At 35.6% G+C, this 22,401-nt stretch overlaps 1 protein-coding gene across 2 annotated transcripts; it reads left to right on the top strand.

The window, feature by feature from the left end:
* Window positions 1-519: 519 nt before the first annotated feature.
* On the top strand, window positions 520-2,221 carry LOC107765652 (small ribosomal subunit protein uS8z/uS8w). Of its 2 annotated transcripts, none has more exons than XM_016584319.2 (4): window positions 520-654; window positions 1,226-1,372; window positions 1,454-1,614; window positions 1,936-2,221. In XM_016584319.2, the coding sequence occupies exons 2-4, from the start codon at window positions 1,240-1,242 to the stop codon at window positions 2,032-2,034; spliced, it is 393 nt and encodes a 130-aa protein (XP_016439805.1). In that variant the 5' UTR covers window positions 520-654; window positions 1,226-1,239; the 3' UTR covers window positions 2,035-2,221. The 2 variants fall into 2 exon arrangements, with proteins under 2 accessions (XP_016439805.1, XP_016439806.1); XM_016584320.2 differs by having other exon boundaries at window positions 525-654; window positions 1,216-1,372.
* Window positions 2,222-22,401: the final 20,180 nt, after the last annotated feature.

Below are 22,401 nucleotides of genomic sequence, written 5' to 3'. Positions count from 1 at the left end.
GGGAGTAAATAATTTTTTGATATATATTTTGATATGCAAAGAAGCAAAATAAATTTTTGATATACACGAAGTAGGAAAATAAACTTGTGATATATATTTTGGTATACACATATTCAATGTGTTATACATTGCGATATATAAGTAATACAATTATTTTTATTGTAATCTATATTGATATAGAGACAACAATAAATTTTAAACAACTATATTTATAATTTTATAATTTAAATAAACAAATAATGAAAACAAAATTTTAATATATATTTTGATATACATAAAGAAGTAAAAATAAAATTGTGATATATACATTTTTTTTTTGTGATATACATTTATTGACTACTTGGTGCCAATATTTTTAAGTATGGCTTTTCTCTACAAATGATATGGGTACGTTGTCATACCACGCCGAAACCCCAAATAAAAGAGTAAGGTTAAAGACTCAAAGGCCCAAATAAGTACCCAACAATAGTATTATAGTGTTCGGCCCATCAATCCAGTCCAGCTTTTTTAAGAACCCAAGCAAAATCCTAGCCACTCTCGCCCCGCTACTATATATTAACCTGCTAAAACCTAACGCAAGTTTTCTTTTCTGTATGCGAAGCAGATCTCCAGCTCTTCTCGCCGTCGTCGTTTCCAGAGCTCCTAAAGCTCCATGTAAGTTTGCTAGTCTCTTTGATCTCCGAGTATAAACAAAAAAGAATTGTGACATTTTGTTATGTATTTTGCTTGGATATACTGTAGTTGTGATTTGTCAGCTATTTATCTTCGTAGGCTGTTGGTGTTAAGACTCAATAATGATTCATAATAATGATGGACATGTGAGTTTAGATTGTATCGAACTGTGTGAAGTATTAGAAATGACAGTTTGGGTTGTGGATAAAGTCGTGAAATAGAATTTGGTTATTTGGGGCCTAAAGATTTCATAGCTTTTGTGGGTTTAGTTTGAGCTGGTAAACTGGTACTGGAGTTTAGTTTTGTATGAACGGGTTGTGCTTTTTGTTTCATTTTTGTTGGATTATCGTGATATCTGCCTTTTTAGCCTTGAAACTCGGTTGATAATGAGTCTGCCCCTTTATTTGACATATATGCCGAGTCCTGAGCTCATATTTCTTTAGGTCCTTACATTCATTGTTGTACTATAATTTTGTTGTGAAATGCTATTCTTGGTAGTCTGTTTTTGTTAGAGTTATCATTTGATTCTGATTATTGCATTAGTTTGGAACAGAATTGTCGTAGAAGATGGTGAGAGTTAGTGTGTTGAATGATGCTCTTAAGAGCATGTACAATGCTGAGAAGAGGGGAAAGCGTCAAGTCATGATTAGGCCTTCTTCCAAAGTCATCATCAAATTCCTCATTGTCATGCAAAAGCATGGTACTCTAGCTTGTTTAGTTTATATTTCCTATGTTGATTTTTTAACCTCTTTATTTTCTTAAATTTGCTATCTCTGTGTAGGTTACATTGGAGAATTTGAGTATGTTGATGATCACAGGTCAGGAAAAATTGTAGTTGAACTGAATGGTAGGTTGAACAAGTGTGGTGTCATTAGTCCTCGTTTTGATGTTGGAGTTAAGGAGATTGAAGGATGGACTGCTAGGTTGTTGCCTTCCAGACAGGTATCTACATCTACCTTGCAACCTTGCTGTGCAGCCCATAAGATCATTTTGTGTGATGCTTTCTTTCCATTCATAAAAATTATGTTAAAGAAGGAAGATCATATGCATTTATACCTTTTAAAAGTTGTTAGAAGAATGTTTATAATTAATCATAACTAGTGGAATTTTTTTGGAATAGCCATAGAAAATATGTGTGATAAGCTTATTAATTTTATAATAAAAAATAGAAATGGTAGATTGTTGTGTGACTAATTGTTTTCTTTTGTCTCTTGCATTACACTAAGTTTATCTGGTACTGAAGTATTTTGTTTGAGCTTGCAGTTTGGATACATTGTGCTGACTACATCTGCCGGTATCATGGACCACGAGGAGGCTAGAAGGAAGAATGTGGGTGGAAAGGTTCTTGGTTTCTTTTATTAAGTTCCTTATGTTGACAAGGATGAACACCCAGTTTTGGTGTACTTCGGTGTTCATTACAATTGAAATGGTTCTAAGTTTGTTTTGAGTTTTGTTTCCCTTCAATTGTCAGTAGGGATTTTATCTGCATTTCATGGACAAGATTGTCAGTACTGTTAACTTATATCCAATAGAAGTTGCTGTTTGCCTATCCATGATCCATTTTATAAGCTTTCTGTGTCTTAGTGTTAGTTGTATCCGAGGTGCTTGGCTACGAAAGGTGTCTACTTATTTTGCTGTGGAAACTATAGTTGAATAAACTAGTTTGTGTTTCTGTTGACATTTTGATCTGGATAGGAACATCCCGCACTTGTCATTTTGATCACTGAGTAAATGGTTTGTAATCTTTTGTTGTGTTAACTGTTAGTAGCCTTCTTAAAGTGCTCTTCAGCCGTCAAGCTTGTTGAAGCCATCTGTATGTTATATGCTCAGTTGGCGCTGTAGTGAACACGTCAAAGTACTTAGTTGTGCACATCTTCACCCATGGGTTTAGTTGTGCACATCTTCACCCGTGGGTTTAGATAATATATAATATTTGATAAGTGACGTTAAAAAGTGGTGCAGGTATTAGTTGTTGAGAAAATGTCACGATTGAACTTTTAGTGAGCGAGAGTAAAAAAGTTGAAATTTAGTATCAATAATGAGCAAGAGTTAGACAGTTGAAATTTAGAATGGGTAAGCTTGCTACTGAAACCCCCAAATTGCATTTTTTCAGCCAAATTTGAAATTTAAAATGGTTTTAGAACTTGATTGACATGATTTTATTTGCGTGCATATAGTTGAATTGTTGTTCTTTCATTCGTTTGTCCCAATAACTATTGTTTGTCTAAAGAGACATTTTCTTGCATTATATTTCCTTCTTTTAGTTTTTCATTATTATTTGCGCCTTAGCTTTCTTCTTTTGACTACTGGATGACAACCTTGGAAATTATTGTTTTGAGCCTTTCCATAAGGTTCTGAGTATAACACAATGACATCCGCAGTGGAGCTACTGTTTTTCCAGAACTTGTACGTAAGCTACACTGTTCTAACTTGTTCAGAAGTGCCACTTAGAAAATAATACCTAAAGTTTGTAGAAGGATATCTATATCTGGTGTAGTACTAATTACTCGTCTCATATAAAGCAAAAATATGTTGAACTAGAATTGTTGATAATTTTCCCTCTTTTTTCTGTTCTATGATCAGGCTAAATGCTTCATACTTCATTACGAAATCTGATAAATTTAGTGAGTGTTCTGGATTGTCCTTCTACTTTAGGTCCAATGCTGTCTCAATAATAGTAAGGAAAGGATTGAATTGGAAAGGTTCGACTCGGTTACAAACAATGGAAAATCTTGTTTAGTTACTTGTTATTCTTGTTATTGTGGCGGTGTTCATAAAAATCCGAAAAATTGAATCAAACCGAAAATCGAATCAAACCTACAAAAAAATCGATACTTTTTAGGTTTAGTTTGGTTTTGGTTTTGAATTTTAAAAACCGATCAATTTTGGTGTGGTTTTGATTTTAATAAAAATATAACCGAACCAAATTGATTATAGAAGTAACTATTTAAATTTATTATTTCATCTATATATATGTATATTTTTATATAATATTTTTAAAATTTTATTGTACATATTAGTCATTTATATTTTTAGTCTCTTTGCTATTATAATAATCTAATTCTTTGCTTTTATATTCTAGTTTGATTGATAGTTTTCTTTTCCTAAGTACAAGAATTTAATTCATGTTAAAATTAATCGATGTTTAATTGAATAATTAAATTATTCATCACTATTAGATTCAATTGTTATAATTATATCTTGGTAAATGATAAATTCTCAAGGAACAATTGGTTCGAAAGTGTTACGTTGAAAATGTACTCGTCGGAATATGTTTTTGGTAGTGTATGTCTTATATTTAAAAAAAATTTGATAAATAACCGAAAAGATCGAAAAACCGATAAAATCGAATCGATAAAAAGTCGACTTAATTGGTTTGGTTTGGTTCCAATATTTGAAGAACCGACTTACTTGGTTTATTTTTTTAAAAGAAACATTGACCCAAACCGAACTATTAACACCCCTAGTGGCATCCGTCGAAGTTTCAACTTTTTGTGGCGTCTTATCAACTAGTAACTTGAGTACTAGGTAGATAAATTGAGTTTTTAGCCAAAATTGTCCCTTATGTTTGGGGTAAGTTTAACTTTGTCCTTTATCTATTGCCCTGAGCACTTATTGTCCTTTAAGTTTGCTAAACTTGAGCAGGTTTAGTCCACTTAAGAGTTTTTAGCCAAAATTGTCCCTTATGTTTAGGGGTAAGTTTAACATTGTCCTTTATCTATTGCCCGAGCACTTATTGTCCTTTAAGTTTGCTAAACTTGAGCATGTTTAGTCCACTTAACAAAAGACCCAAACTGGTGGGTAAAAAAACTTTCAGTACTCAAATTTTGCAGAACCGATGTAGTGAACCTAAACCCGGTTCCGGACCGGCCCGGTGGAAGGGGGCCGGGTAGGGCTAGGTTAGGGGGGTTAGGGGTTGGTTCGTATGTATTTTTGTTACCGGTTAACCGGATCAGTCAAACCCGGTCAATGAAAGTTACTTTTGAACCGGTTAACCGGACTGGCCCGACCCGGTTCAACGACTACTTTTTTTAAAAAATTATCACACTTGTTTCTACAATCTTAAAGGTGACAAAGGGGTGGGCCGGGCCGGACCCTTAGGCTCGGAACCGTTCCGGTTCAATTTTTCATCGGATGGGTCCGGACTAGTTAAGCCCGATTTTAAAAACTTGGCAACCGGCCAGGATTGGTGACCGACCAGTCACTATTTTTCTCAACCGGGCCGGTCCGGTTAACCGATTCAACAGTAATTTTCATTGACCGATCCGGTTAACCGGTAAAAATATATATATACGGACTAACCCCCAAACCCCTCAAACCCAGCCTCCTTCCACCAGTCCGGGCCGGTCCGATTTACTACCGGTCTAGGTCGGTCCGGAACCGAGTCAACCCGGCCCGTTAAACAGGTTTAGGTTCACTACATTGGTTCTGCAAAATTTGAGTACTCGAAGTTTTTTTACCCACCAGTTTGGGTCTTTTGTTAAGTGGACTAAACTTGCTCAAGTTTAGCAAACTTAAAGGATAATAAGTGCTCAGGGCAATAGATAAAGGACAAAGTTAGACTTACCCCCAAATATAAGGGACAATTTTGGCTAAAAATTCTTAAGTGGACTAAACCTGCTCAAGTTTAGTAAATTTAAAGGACAATAAGTGCTCAGAGCAATAGATAAATGACAAAGTTAGACTTACCCCCAAACATAAGAGATAATTTTGGCTAAAAATTCTTAAGTGGACTAAACCTGCTCAAATTTAGCAAACTTAAAGGACAATAAGTGCTCAGGGTAATAGATAAAGGACAAAGTTAAACTTACCCCAAACATAAGGGATAATTTTGGCTAAAAGTTTTGGATAAATTATAGTACTAGCAGAAAATCCAAAACCTTTAAGATCAAGTTTCAATCTGTTTTTTTCTTATTTTATTCCCTGAGGGATGAGACATTATTTATAACATACGAAAGTAAGTTCGGAAATTGGTCAAAACTAATTTAACTAACATGTAAAATTGTGTAAGAAACTGCATTTAGTCATTAAGCATTGATTAGATATCCCATTTCTTTAAGAATTAAGCACGACACAATCCCCACAAGGGTATAGTATATACCAAACTCTGTTGCAGCACGAATGATCTTGTCTTCCTTTTTGTAAATGTAGTGATCTGTTAAAATTAGATTACTATTTAATTAGTTTACGATTCGATGATCCGAAAGTAATATACTTGTTACTAATTCTGTAATCAGTTTTAAGATGTATATATTTTTTGTTCGGTATGTGATATGATTTTGAACTTCTTAGTCTTTCTTCCTGCAGCAAATGGAATAAACTCAAAGTGATTTCCCATAAATTCGATAGAAGAGTTCTCAAATCTCTCTTGTATAAAACTTTCGAATCATGCCAACTTCCGGGATCTCACCCAAGCGTCCATATATTGACAAGTACGTTAGTCTTATAAGGTGTGGTTAGGAGTGAAAAACGGACAGGTCAGGTTGGATATGATTCGGGTCGAAAACGGGTTAACAGACGGATAGTATGGGTAATCATATTATCCATGATTTAATGAATATGATCACTTTTGAGAGAATTCCTAGTCTCCCAAATTTGAGGAACCCCCAATTTGAGGCTTTGCAAATGTAAAAGTTAAACCCATTAGTTATCCATTGGTTACCCATTTTCTAAATGGATAATATGATTTTTATCCATATTTGACCCATTTTTAAAAAGTTCATTATCCAACCCATTTTTTGTGGATAATATGAATAGTTAACTGTTTTCATTTAATCATTTTGCCACTTCTAGGTGTGGTGTATCCATCAATATCTATTTGCTCGCTATATTCCCTAGGCCCTAAAGGAAAGGGAGGGTATAGCCTTAATCACCAACCTTAGATATGTTTAACTTTTCAACATCTTCTTCATCAAACTTGTCTCACTTCGCTTTGAGCCTTGGCTATAACATTTGGGTTCTTCATCATATCTGACAATGCCCAAATAATAGTTTACGATGAGGTTTCAATTCTACCAATTACGATTTCCTATGTCAAGTCAATAAATTCTTTTGTAAGGTAAAATATGTAACTCAATGGAATTTTGGTTACTAAAATCTAAGGAGAAATCTTAAAAGGGGGTCTTTGAGAATCCATGCATTTGAACATTTGATTAGTGATTATCTTTGCATTTCTTATGTTGAGCTTGCAAGAATAACAGAGTTAGCCTGTAAGAAGTATTGGACAATTACTTACTCCAACACTTAAATGTATACATCAAGACGAGATCAGCAAAGTTGTAAGCATTTTATATACAGAAACAGACTCTACAATTAGCGTGAGAAAGACTCGAGTAAATTGATGCAAACTTACAAAGAGCACCGCCTTTACGTCGTCATTTGTGATTGGGCATTGAAGTATTAATCAAATAAATGTTCATCATTTCCAGCTGCTTTATTTTCAATATGCTTCTTGACGATTGCCTCAATAACTGCATCAACCTTCCCATGCACGTTTACCAATTGAGATAATTTCAAACATGAAGAAACATCCAACAAGGGAATAAATCAGCCACATCAAATCCTCTTGTTAATTTGACTACTTCCTTTATTATTACTATAAACTCGTCTTGATCCTTGGATATTAGTCATTTATAACCCCAAGATTCGTTATCCTTGCGTCTTTTGGTTGGGAAATAAGTTATTTCAAAGATTAATTATCTCAGAATTTTTATCCCACCCTCCTATTGGGATAAGCATAACACTTACAATTCCAGCATAACTAATCCCGGGAGATTAGTTATACGGCGATTTTATCCAAACCAAACGTGGGATAAATTCATCTCAAATTTAATCCCGGGATTAATTATCCTTGTACCATACGAGCCCGTATAAATTTAAAAACGACCATATTACCCCTCAAGCCTTGTCACTTTCATATGTAATACGCTTTTTTTCCACCGACACTTTCTCCACAAACATCAGCTTCTTGGCAATCTCATGCCTCAGCCATAGCTATGTGATATCACAAGAATAAGTCCATCAGTCGTTTCACATGAAACGGGCACTACTATTTTCATGTAACTCAAGCTGCTAGTTTTGTACACAGAAGACTTGAAATGTTACTTTTTTCATATATGTTAATTGTGTGGCAGCAACTGTAGACATATTAAACAATTCTATTGTGCGTTTCTAGTCTCTTGCAAATGACACAAATATGAAATCCTAGGATCCGGCGACAAATTAAATCGGAATAGTTAAACATTCTGTAGTGACAAAGTGGAGTAGTTATTAGAAATTTCATTAAAAAATAATAAATGATTCATATATATCTAATTCACTCAAATAACCATTTTGTTTCCCAAGTTTATTTAATTTCAAACCAAACATATTGGGTTATACACAGTATATCTCCTTTTAATCCAATGAATCAAATAAACTACTAATACTAAATAATTCAAGGATTATTAGTCCAAGAATTATAATCCTTGAATAACTTTGTCTGCAAATAAAACGACCCCTAACTCTACTTTAGCTCACTTTCTTTTCCTCCTTCCACCTCTGATTGGTACTTCTACTATTCTGCCATTGGAACCTCTTTGTCATAGCCAGTAATTTATCTTTTTTCTTTGTAATTCTCATTATTGTCGATTACGTCAGTGCATTCCAAAAATGCATCATTCATGTTTTTTTTGTTATTCGTTAAAAGTAGAATGATTATATAGAAATCTACTTTTAAAGAAAAATTACGGACTCGTATCAATATCATTTTTTGTTACGTAAAAGTCATTCAACTTTGTGTTCGTTACTCAAAAATCATTTTTCTTTCTTTTGTTACATAAAAAAATATTTTACTATGCTCTAATTATCACAATAGTCACTTTTACCAAATTTTATAAAACTTTCAAATATAATTTTTCCTTAACGTTAACTTTCAAGATATAGAGGTAGCATTATTAAATTTGTTAGTAACATTACTCTGAATAAATCTCAAGTCAATATTCTTAACCATAACTAATGAAATATTTTTAACAGAAATTATAAAATTAAAGCTCACAGATTTATCAGCCAAGCCGTATTCGTTAATCAAATAAACAAAATACCCACATTTAGCACACTAACACATTAAATTAACACTTTCAAAAAAAATTATATTAACAGATAAAAGCTTTAAAAGACTTAATATTAAACACGAATATCTTCGAATTTTTTGAAAGTTTTACTAACTATAAAAAACTATCATTTGTTAACTAAACCTATTTTTTTATTATTTTAAATAAATATTAAAAAATAAATATTTTTTTGTCGTTTTTATGTTTCAGTATATGTTCATGTTTGAATATGATTAAACAAATTGAGTGCCATGACAAAATAAAATATACAGATATATTATAAAATAATATAAAGTTATTTTAATTATAAGTAAAATTACCTTAGTAAAAATATATTGTATAGTATATATTATATAAGATATTACATAATGCCAAGGGCATAATAGACTTTTGAGGTGAAAGTTTTATAAATCTGGTCAAAGTGACTATTGCGATAAGTAGAGCATAATAAAATAATTTTTATGTAACATGAGAAATAAAAGTGATTTTTGGGTAATGAACACAAGGTTGAATGACTTTTACGTAACCAAAAAAAGAAAATTGGCTTTAGGGTAATGAACACAAAGCTAAATGACCACCCATGAAATTTACAAAAAAAATATCGTTGACAATGGATGAGAACATGAGATGGGCTAAGGCTCGAGGTTTACCTATGCAAGAGGTCCACAAATTTCTGGGTAAAATTCAAAAATAGCCAGATATACTAGTGCTAATTGAAAAATAGCCACAACTTTAAAAGTAATCGAAATTTAGTCACTTTTCATGTAAAGATAAATCTGAACGAAAATATTGTGCAAATTCTAAAAAATATTCCAGTATAATATACTGGAGTTCGAATTTTTTACATGTGGACTTCCAACATAATATACTGGAGTTCCAGTACATTAGGCTGATGGAGTTCCAGTATAAATATATACTGGAACTCCATCATAATATACTAGAGTTTTAGCATAATATACTGGTCAAGTATAATATGCTGGAAGTTCATACACACGTACTCCAATCTCCAGCATATTATGCTGGATTTTTTCGTGTGCTCGAGTTCCAACATAATATGCTGGAAGTTCATACACAGGTGCACCAATCTCCAGTATATTAGGATGAAACTTTCCATGTTGCAGCAAAATTATGACTATTTTTCAATGACTTTATAAATACTGGCTATTTTTTAATTATCAGTCCGAAAACTGGCTAGCCCGTGTTATTTTTACCAAATTTCTTACTCCAAATCTCCAAAATGTTTGTAACATTTCTTCCAAACCGGGTATACAAGTTCTCACTAACTTTGCTTTCTCTACTGAAAATTGGAATCGTTCCCTGATATCGTCCCCAGATATCAGGGGCGGCTCAACAAGATTGGAGGCCTAAAGTGAAAATTTAATTGGAGGCCTTTGTTGAAACAAAACCTTCATATATATTTTTATTTGAAATCTATTTTTTTTTTTAGCTTTTTGAAGATATTGTTGATCTTAGGAAATAAAAACAGATTAAAAAAATTGATAATTTGATATCGAAATAATTATTTAATTTTTCACTATACTTGTTGCAATGCTTGAAAATTCATGAGGAAAAACAATTAAGAATGCCATATAGCTTATTCAATAGTATTTTTCAGCTCTTGTTTTTTATTAAAAAAAAATAATTTTTTTACGGAACAATATAGCTTATCTAAAACATAAACTTTTGCAGAAATCAAGAAAGAAAATATAAGAGTGTAGTACATGTTTTCTGAAGAGAAATATAAAAAATGAGATTTGGATTATTAGAGATATTAAAATAGAGACTCTATAAGTTTATTACACGTTTTCTAGTGAGAAATATAAAAAAGAAAAAACTAATGTAGGTATTATCACACCCCTTTTATACCCTCAAAAAGATATGTATTATGGATTATTATGGGTTAAAGAATATTTTCAATTAAAGTGACAAATTTGAGTAGTGATTATTTTATTTACAGAGTCGCCACTTGGTATTTCAAGTCACCTTTTATTTGAATCCATAGTCAAAGGAAGGTTTAACTCTATTATTATTGATCTGCAAAAATAAAGTCCGGGTAAGGAATTCTGTTGACCGGAGAGAAGGTGTAAGGCATTACTCGAGTCACGCGTTCTAGCACGGTCCCTTTATTGACTACATTTGGCTTGAATTATTTTGGATAAACTATGATTTATTGGTTTTCATACTTTATCTATCCGCTTTAAATTATTAAAATATGAAATTATCTTTAAAACGAATCACGTGTGTAGATCCGTTTTGTTTATTGTGCCAAAATCATGTCACGCGTACGTGTACATAATTAATATTATTTTATTATATTAAGATTGTTTTGACCAAAGTTGCGCGAACACATACTTCGATTTTAATTTTGAAAATCACAATTATGCCACGCAAACGTATACATAATCGCGTAAACTAATTAAAAGCACGCCTAAAGCACTCTAACGATGTTCATTATTCTTCCTAAACTTTGATATTATTGTGAGGTCATGAATTATGAAATTACTTGTGGAAGAAGTGTATGATTTTAGATATTTGAATAAATAAACCGCCATATACCAATACCCTATAGCACAACAATTGAAGCCCAAACTTATTAGGGTCTAAATCTTCCCAACTTTAAAGCAAGTTTGAATACCATATTTCCAGAAACATAATTAAGCATATAACGTTTAAGGACTAATTTACATTATTACTTATAAAATTTAAAGGCAAATAAATAAAATCACATGAAATAAGATAAAAAGAACAGAAGAAAGAATAAACCTTTAATGCAAAATTTTCAATTAAATATGTCTTCAAGAACATGTACAATAACTCAGACGAACGTCAAACAAGCATAAGCGAAGAAGAACATCAAAGCTAGTGAACGGAGCTCCAACGGAATTCTCGACCTCGACTATTTACTCCACTGTTTGGTATGTGAAAAGGGATATTTTGAAGTATTTTTTGTTGGGTATTGGGTGATGAATTGCTGGATATTTCGAAAGAGAAACGAAGAAAGAATGACACAAGTAGAAATTCTCTTAGCGTAGAAAAAGAAAAACAATTTCTGTCAATTCCCTCATCTATCTTTTTTTCTCCTTCTCTCCCTTTTTTTCTCTTCACATTTCTCTTCTATTTATAGAAGAAAAAAATTGGATTTTTTTTCAGATTTGTTTTTTAATTATTTTTTAATTAAAATAAATTCTCACTTCCCATTTTTCTTCTTTTAAAAAAAAAAAAAAATTTTCCACTTTCCTTTACTTTTATTTTTTAATTTTTCACTTTTTTACTTTTCTCTTTTTATATTCCACTTATTTTACTTTTTTTTTATTTTTAATTTTCACTTATTTTACTTTTCTTTTTTTAATTTCCACTTTCTTTTATTTTTTAAAAAAATTTCACCTACCTTTACATTTATTTTTTAATTTCAACTTTCTTTTACTTTTCATTTTCTTAAATTTCCACATTCTGTTACTTTTTTTTTTAATTTTGCACTTTCTTTTACTTTTTAATTTCATACTTCTACTTTTTCTATATTTTATTCCCATCCGAAATTTAAAAAATATTTAATTTTTTTTCCGGTTTTTTAATTTATTTTATTTTAAAATAAAAATAATATTAATAGTAATAATTGAGCTTTTAAATTATTTTTAATTTTTACCATATATATATATATATATATATATATATATATATATATATATATATATATATATATATATCAAAACTAAAATATATATATTAAATTTCTAAAAATATTTACACAGTAAAGGTGATAAAAATTCAAATATAGTCAAAAATTAGGTGCTCACAGCTGCCCCTTCTTTGCTTGGAAACATGAAAAGTTTTCACGTAAAGACTAAGTGAGCCATGTGACTAATTTTTGACCCAATCGTTATTCAAAAGGAAAAGAAATAAAAGATAGTGTGCAACCGAGTCCTGATTTTGGACATCCTACATATCCCGGGTTATAGGGGAATCAGGTCGCATGTAGTTCAAGAAGAGTGATGAAGTGATGAGTTGGAGTGTCGAATGAAGTTTCGTCGAGGCTCTAGTCTTTGGTCCTGTTATTACATCAAAATCAAAAGAAACTAAACAAACCTATTAGCTATGAGTTGCAAGATTCCTATTTATAAGTCTTCTAAAACTTGATCTTGAGTCTTGACTAGTTCTTCATGTAGACTCTGATATGAACCTTGATGCTTGCTAGCTGTAGGTGCTAGTTCATTCTTCTACGGCTTCTTCTGATCAAAACGGTAAATGTAAAGCTCGTAACTTTTCATCTGCTTCTGCATTTTTGATTCACTTCTTTTTCTTTTCTTTTCTTTATTCTAGACTGTGAATTCTTCTTTTGGTCATCTCGAACCCTGTGCCTCGAGGTAAAACCTGTTCAGACACCAAAACAAACAAACGAATGAAATTGTTCAGCCCCAGTTTTCATTGAGAAAATTTCATGAGTTATTATAACAAAATTCTAAACTAGTTCTTTATTGAAAGCAATAAAAGATCGGGAATGGTGTATCCTGAAAAGATCATGTTGTTTTTTTATGGTGCACCTTTATTGTCAAAAAGATGTCTCAACTAAAGATTGGTGCCCTGTATTACTGAAAAGGAAATGTAACCAGGGGTTGACGCCCTGTATTACTGAAAAGAAAATGTAAACAGGGGTTGGCACCCTGTATTACTAAAAAGGAAATGTAACCAGGGGTTGGTACCCTGTATTACTGAAAAGTAAATGTAACCAGGGGTTGGTACCCTATATTACTGAAAAGAAAATGTAACCAGGGGTTGGTGCCCTATATTACTGAAAAGAAAATGTAACCAAAGGTTGGTGCCCTTTATTACTGAAAAGGAAATGTAACCAGAGGTTAGTGCCTTGTATTACTGAAAAGGAAATGTAACCAGGGGTTGGTGCCCTGTATTATTGAAAAGGAAATATATCCAGGGGTTGGTACCCTGTATTACTGATAAAATGTTGAATCCCCTGGGCAAAAAGGTTCTACTTGGGTTAAATTACATAAAACAAACCTGGGAAAAGACTACTTCTACCAGAAAATATGAGCTGAATCCCGTAGGTGAAAAAGGTCTACATGGGTTAAGCTACAAAAAGCAAGCTTGGGCAAAAATCATTTCTACCCGAAAATATGAGCTCGATCCCCCTAGGCGAAAATGTTCTACCTGGGTTAAGCTGCGAAAAGCAAGCCTAGGCAAAGAGTACTTCTACCCGAAAATATGAGTCGAATCCCCCTAGGCGAAAAGGTTCTACCTGGGTTAAGCTACGAAAAGCAAGCCTGGGCGAATAGTACTTCTACCCGAAAATATGAGCTGGATCCCCCTAGGCAAAAAGGTTCTACCTATGGTAAGCTACGTAAAACAACCTGAGCGTAGAGTACTTCTACCCGGAACTATGAGCTGGATCCCCCTAGGCGAAAAGGTTCTATCCGAGTTAAGCTACATAAAACAACATGAGCGAAGAGCACTTCTACCCGGAATATGAGCTGGATCCCCTTAGGCAAAAAGGTTCTACCTGGGTTAAGCTACGAAAAGCAAGCTTGGGTGAAGAGTACTTCTACCTAGAAATATGAGTTGGATCCCCCTAGGACAAAAGGTTCTACATGGTTTAAGCTACGTAAAACCCTGAGCGAAGAGTACTTCTACCCAGAACTATGAGCTGGATCCCCCTAGGCAAAAAGGTTCTACCTGGGTTAAGCTACGTAAAACAACCCAAGCGAAGAGTACTTCTACCCGGAATATGAGCTGGATCCCCCTAGGGGAAAAGGTTATACCTGAGTTAAGCTACGTAAAACAACTTTAGCGAAGAGTACTTCTACTCGGAACTATGAACTAGATCTCCCTAGGCGACAAGGTTCTACCTGGGTTAAGCTATGTAAAACATCCTGAGTGAAGAGTACTTCTACCCGGAACTATGAGTTGGATCCCCCTAGGCAAAAAATGTTCTACTTAGGTTAAGCTATGTAAAACAAACTGAGTGAAGAGTACTTCTACCCGGAACTATGAGCTGGATCCCCCTAGGCGAAATGGTTCTACCTGAGTTAAGCTACGTAAATGGGAGGTATGCACAGCAGTGACACATGCTGAAAATAAAGAAAATAGAGATTTTGCGGAAACTTACCTTTGGTGATATTCGTCCTTTAAGAATCGCCATTCTGCATTGCTTTGTTCTTGCTTCAAACAAAGAAAAATTGTGAGCTTTCAAAGTGGTGGTTGGTTTGCGTCCTTGATCCCCTAAGTAGCTTGAAGGCACGTCCACAACTGTAGAAGAACTGATTCTAACACTATGGTACTGAGATGCTTGGATACTTGTATAGCTTCCTAGAGACCTTGGCTCTCGGATGTTTCCCCCGATTGTTTCATATCTGGATGTCCATGGTACCGCTAACCCTTGTCCCTAAGGCAAGGAAAATTTCCTTTAAAATTTAACTTAGTTGTCTTGCACCTAGTTCCAGTTTGTGTTTGTAGTGCTTGTCAACTTTTCCCACGAAGAAAGTCTTACTTAGGCGACCTTTTCAGTTTCTTTGAGACACTTTTTTCGTCTTATCAAAAGAGATCACAGATGGATTCGTGCCTTCATCAATGCCGAATATGCCCCAAATTAGGCTTGGTATTACAGGGAAACTGTAGTCAGTTTTGCAGCCATTTCTTTTCTTTGCTTTTGATGCAATATTAGACCAAAAAAGGACTTAAAGAAAAATTATGGGTTAAAATAGAAAAGCAATTAAAAGTGAAAAAAGGAATTGTATCTAAACAAAAGGTTCCCCTTTCGGGGGAGAGGAATACAAAGACTTATCTAGAGGTATGTGCCGACTTAAATAAATCATGACATGCATTTTGGACTGGACGCTTGATCCGTCTGAGCTGTCTAATTCTCAAAATTCGTCGCAAATGATCATCTTGAAACTGTCTTGGTTGTGCTCATACCGGTGTATCAAAGACCCTCATTCGACTAGTAGCGCGCTTTGCGGTTTTTCGCTAACTGACCTCTCTCATTTATTTTCTCACCATCGCCTTATAGTGCTCTTTGCGAGTTTTCACTACAAGACTCTCTCATTTTCATTTTCTCTGCTCGTCATCGCCCTATGGTGCATGTGATGGTTTTCACCAATACGACTCTCTCATTTTGATTGCATCAGATCCAAATGACTGTATCCTCTAATTCTTGAACATTCTCGTTGATTGATCGGAAGGACTTGAAAAGGATTTGGGTAAAATGAATTTGGATTGAATTACAACTTTGGGACCTTTCAGGCGAAACCATCGCTGAACCATTGTAACATCTGCCCGAGTTTCAACTTTTGGGGGAATGTGGATTTTTTATTTTTGTGTGACTGAACCCCAGAGAGAGGCTGCCTACGTATTCTTTTGGAATCAAGTCGAACATAGTTCAATGACTCAAAAGATTTTTTGTTTTATTTTGTTTTTACAAGTACACAGGTTCCAAAAGGAGGGAAAACCAAGAAGACAAATATGACTCAAAAGGGTTAACAAAAGGGTGACACTTATTTGGGGTAGTGAGCAAAGATAACCTTCGTTATCGCGATATGAGAAAATTGATGCGTGGAAGTTATGCATTGGGTATGTGTCAAACATAATATCTTTTGACTGCATATGCGTTAATAGTCATGTCTGGTACCAGTCCTTATTCATCTACCAAGTGCAAAGCCCCTTTTTGTAACACTTTCTTGATGATGTAGGGTCCTTGCTAGTTCGGGGTGAACTTTCCTTTAGCTTCTACCTGGTGCAGAAGGATGTGTTTTAAAACGAGATGGCCTACCTCAAAGTGCCTCAAGCGCACTTTCTTATTATAAGCGCGTGCTACTCTTTGCTGGTATAACTAGCTAAACACACGGCTGCTAGCCGTTTTTCATCAATCATCATTAGCTGTTCTAATCTGGTCTTGACCCACTCGGTGTCTTCAATCTCTGATTCCACAATGATTCAGAGAGAGGGAATTTCAACTTCAGCCAGTATTACATCTTAAGTTCAATAAACCAACAGATAAGGAGTTGCACCTACAGATGTGTGAGCAGTCATGCGGTATCCCAAAAGAGCAGAAGGTAACTTTTCATGCCATTGCCTGGACCCTTGGATCATCTTCCTAATGATCTTCTTGATGTTCTTGTTAGCCGCTTCAACGACTCCATTGGCTTTAGGCCGGTAGGGGTAGAATGGCGATGCACAATTTTAAATTGCTTGCATTCCTCCTTCATCAGATGACTATTTAGATTGGATGCATTGTTAGTGATAATGGTCTTTGGGATACCAAAGCGACATCTGATATTGGAATGAATAAAGTCTACCACTACTTTCTTGGTGACTGCCTTGAAAGTAACTGCCTCCACCCACTTGGTGAAGTAATCAATGGCAACCAGAATGAATCTATGCCCATTTGAAGCCTTTGGCTCGATTGGCCCAATAACATCCATTTCCCAAGCAATGAAAGGACAAGGATAGGACATGGGATATAACTCCGAAGGAGGTGAGTGAATCAGGTCACCATGAATCTGGTATTGGTGACACTTGCGGACAAAACTAAAGCAATCTCTTTCCATAGTAAGACAATAATACCATGCATGCAGAATCTTCTTCGCCAAAACATATCCATTCATGTGAGGTCCGCATACCCTCTTATGTACTTCAGTCATGATCCGCTCAGCTTCTGTGGCATCTATGCATCTCAATAAGTTCAAATCTGGGGTCCTTATGTACAAAATGTCCTCATTCAGGAAGAAACCGCCGACGAGCCACCTTATAGTTCTTTTTTAATCTCCCTTGGCATACTCTGGGTATTACCTAATTTTCAGGAATCGTTTTATGTCATGATACCAAGGTTCACCATCTGTCTTTATCTCAATAGTATTGCAGTAGCCGTGTTGATTCTGAATTTGGATTTGCAATGGATCAATATGGGTACTGCCTGGATAAGGGAGCATCGAGGCTAAGGTAGCCAAGGCCTCGGCTAGCTCATTGTGAAACCTGGGAATGCACTTGAATTCAATGGATTTGAATCTCTTGCTTAGGTCTTGTACACATTGTCTGTATAGAATACGCTTGATGTCTCGAGTCTCCCATTCACCTTGGGCTTGCCGGATAAGCAAGTCAGAATATCCCATAACCAATAGTTCATGCACATCCAGATCGAGGGCTATTTTTAGACCCATTATACAAGCCTCATATTCCGCCATATTATTGGTACAGAAGAAACAAAATTAGACCACTACAGGGTAATGTTGTCCAATAGGTGAGATAAGGATTGTCCCGATCCCAACTCCTTTTATATTGACAGCCCCATCAAAATACATTTTCCATACACGGATGTCATCCGAAACTTCTTCCTTTATTGAGTTGAACTCATAACCTTGTCTCATCATAAGTGCAGCCACTATTAAAGATGTGGCAGATAGACGAGGATGCAGAATGGGCTTTCCTTCCTCAACATGGTCCACAACAACCACTTCAAAATCCTGATAGACAATGGACTCTCACCCTTCCTTGGCCTCAATACACAGGATTAATGGGTATTTGTAAATGGATGACTTGTATTTTCCGTGAACAATAATTTCTTGCCTATCGTGTTCAAATTTGAGCATATGATGCAAGGTTGATGGCACATCTTGGGCCGTATGGATCCATGGCCTTCCAAGAAGAAAGTTATAAGAAGTTTCCATGTCCACTACTTGGAAGACAATTTCAAAATCAACAGGCCCAATCGTCATGGTGAGGTTGATCTCCCCAATGGTATCTCTCACTTAGACATCAAAAGCCCGGATCCGAACATTGCAGGGTCGAATTCTGTCTGCAGTGATCTTCATGCTTTGCAAGGTAGAGAGAGCCCATACATATACACTCAAGCCTCCATCAACCATGACTCGCTTTACATAATGCCCCTCACATTTGACAATCAGGTGCAAATCCCTATTATGCCCAGCTCCCTCCTCGGGAAGTTCATCATCAATAAAAGAGATTCTGTTCACCTCAAAAAATCCGTTGGCCATCTTCTCTAACTGATTCACGGTGGTCTTCTCTGAGACATGTGCCCCGTTCAGGATTTTGATTAGTACACGGGCATGCTCTTCTGAGTGTGTGAGCAGAGATAACAGAGAGATTTGGGCAGGAGTCTTTCTCAACTAGTCAATGATTGAGTAATCCTAAACTTTCATCTTTTTCAAAAACTCCTCCGCCTCTTCTTTAGTGACTGGTTTCTTTATTGGCAATTGGTCTTCTCTGATTTTCTTGGCCTTCCTCAACTCTTCTGGAGAGTAACACCTCCCCGATCAAGTCAAACCTCTAGTTTCTCCCACTTCTTCTATGATTTCCTTGCCTTGGTAGGTTACTACATTTTTGTTGTAGTTCCAAGGAATGGTTTTCGTGTTTGTCACATGGAGTTGTATGGCATGCTTGATTATGATCGTCTCTGTTATACCCTTAGTACTCCCTGATTCTGCCCTGTGATGGGGTGATATCCAATGACATACAACCTTGGACTTGGTACGTTGGAGCAGACTTCCAACCCTAAGACATTGGGAACAAATAAAGTTACCTTTTCTGAGCCCGAGGCGCCTTTCTTAATCAACAACACATCTCGGCTTGGACTTACTTCCAGTTTGGTTCCCTCTTAGAATCGTTCCCACTGTCATTTGTGCTTGACCAACCAGCTTGCATTCCTGATCTCGGTCTATCATTCCCACAAAATGAACATCATTGTGTACTGGCAACAAGTTTTTGGTCACATTAGGAGGGTCCTCGCCATTCGTCACTACAATCAATGTTTAAACAATGAGTCTTTCTATGGCTATTTTCAAAGTCCAACAGTCATCAGTTCTATTCCCTAGGGTACCTGAATGATATTCACATCTAGTATTTGCTTGAAGTCCATGTGAATCGGGATGCATATGGTGGGGAGTGATGAGTCCAATCACGCCCATATGCTTCAAATTTTGGAACAAACTAGAGTATGATTTAGCCAATGGAGTGAATCTTTCCACAGGCCTCTGTTCTCGACCATAATCCTGCCTGAGATGAGTATTGTAGGGTGCCCGAAAAGTTTGCTGCTAAGGTCGGGGGATCCTTGGAGCTGGTGCCCGTACCTGTTGATTGGGAGGCCGAGCATAGGATTGAGCATTAAACACTGTATACTATTGTAGGCCCACAGAGTATTGAGGAATTGGCTAGGGATAATAATGTTGAGGGTAGCTAGATTTCCCCTGCTGAACTTGCACATAAGAGTGCGATGCCCATCTTTGAACTTCCTTGGATCCCGAATTCATCATGGACCCTTCATCTCTCTTCTTTCTATTTGCCAAATTTCCCAACCTATTTTGGATAGCTTGGGTGGTGGCTTTGAGAGAAGCTTGACTTACAATTCTGCCAGTCTTGAGGCCATTTTTGACCATCTCTCCTTTTTTGATCACTTCCGCAAAAGGTCTACCCATCGCGGACATCATGTTCTGAAAGTAATCAGGCTCTTGAGCCTCTAGAAAAATAGTGATCAATTCACGATTATCCATGGGTGGCTTAACTCTAGCCGCTTGCTCCCTCCACTTGATTGCATACTCCCTAAAGCTTTCAGTCAGCTTTTTCTTCATATTGGACAGGGAATTGCGATCCGGCGCAATATCAATGTTGTATTGAAATTGTTTGACGAATGTCTAGGCCATGTCGTCCCATACATGCCAGTGAGAGATATCCTGGTCAATGAAACATTCAGAGGCTACCCCTACAAGACTTTCCCCAAAATAAGCCGTCAGTAATTCTTCTTTTTCACCTACACCCCTCAGCTGGTTGCAGTACCTTTTCAAGTGGGTGATAGGGTTGCCGTGTCCATCATATTTCTCAAATTTTGGGGTCTTGAACCCTGGTGGCAAATGGATATGAGGGAACATGCATAGATCATTGAATGAAACACTTTTGTGACCACCTAGTCCCTGTATGTTCTTTATGTTCTGTTCAAGACTTTTTATTTTCCTGGCCATCTCATCCGGCTTAACCGTCTTGGCAGGCTTTTCATTTTCCACTGGTGGCTTGTACTGCGGAGTCTGATTGTATGGAGATGAGACCCTGAAAGACACATTTGGAGAGTAGTATTGTATTGGCCATCATAAGAATGAAATGGTGGCTCGTTGTTTGGCCTCGTCACATGAGGTGGTGGCGGGTTTGTATATACCGGTGTGCCAGACACGACGAGAGGAGTGTTCTTGATGACTGGTGGCCGTACATTGGAGGTACCAGAAGCAGCATGGAGGCTGTAGTTTGGCACATATATACAAGCTATATATATATCAGACAATTGCTGTCTCAATTTTCTTTTTTCCTCCGACTCTTGTTCAACTGACTGACCCCGTGGGTCGTCACTAGCCAGCTCGATCTCATCATCGTTATCCATTACTATCGTTCCCTTAGATCTGGTGAAGTAATGATGTGTTGCCAGTTTCACCATAAACCAACCACTTTAAGCTTACTTTATAAGAGACAACAAACGTGTTAGGGTTAAGCATTTTATAGATATGAATCACATGTAATATGCCATGCTCCTATCATTATCACTATTTCTAACATGCTTTTGGAGGCTTCATGTTTCATTCCGGCTTATTAGGTTGCTTTTTATTGACGTTCTTATTTATTTTTCTTTTTTTTCTTTTCACTCACGCCTCATTTTTATCCCTCATCTTAGAATCGTTGAAAAATATTTTAATCGAACCTTTTGGGGGTTGCCTACGTATCATGTTGTCGCATGAATTAGATCATTACATAGTTCAAGGAAGATCAGGAATAAAAGAAATAAACTAACTCTCTTTTTTGAATTGTTCTTTAATATCCGAAAGAAAGATTTATAATGAAGAAAGAAAATATTTTTGGAATTTGATTTGTTTTTTTTTTTGAGAATTTTTGAAAAGAAAGACTTCTAAAGAAGAAAGAATTTTGTTTTGAATTTCAATTTTTTTTATTTATTCCGGAGAAAGACTTCTAAAGATTTGTTTTTTGGATTTTGATATGAATTTTCTTTTCCAAATGAAAGACTTCTAAAAAGAAAGAAAATATTTTTGGTTTTAAATCTTTTTTATTTGGGATTTTTCTAAGGAAAGACTTCTAAAGAAGGAATTAAAGGAAAATATTTTTGGATTTTTAAAAATTAGGGGCCGGAACCGATGAGGTTTGCCTATGTATCTCACATCCGGTGAGAATCAGACCCGCGTAGTTCGGTCAAATTGACTATTTTTATCTTTTTATTTTTATGAAAATTAATCTTTACGCCAGACCACTATAAAATTTTAGTAAAAAAAGATTATTTTTACCAAACTAGGAGAATGATTTTCTTTAAATTCCTCTCAACTAATTTTCTAGAGCCGGTCAACAATGTAAGCAAGCCTTCCAAATGATGTAGCAAGTAGCACATATGTGGATATGATGGTCTCAAAGAGGATTCCTGTCTTGTATGGACCTGGCCCCTGTGTCGAGCTTTGCTAAGTCAAATGCACATGATGCAAATAAAGAGAACCTACTAGGGATATCCGGCATGAGGTTTGTTTTTCTAGGTTTAAATCCTGGTGGAGAAAGTGTCTAGACTGGCTTACTCGAGTGGACAACTAGAGTCGAAGAGGGTCAGCGTACCGGTAGCATTGCTTTCCGGCTTAGCTGGTGG

The sequence above is a fragment of the Nicotiana tabacum genome, chromosome 22, assembly GCF_000715075.1.
Source record: "Nicotiana tabacum cultivar K326 chromosome 22, ASM71507v2, whole genome shotgun sequence".
NCBI classification, from domain to species: domain Eukaryota; kingdom Viridiplantae; phylum Streptophyta; class Magnoliopsida; order Solanales; family Solanaceae; genus Nicotiana; species Nicotiana tabacum.
This window is presented reverse-complemented; position numbering and strand designations above follow the sequence as displayed.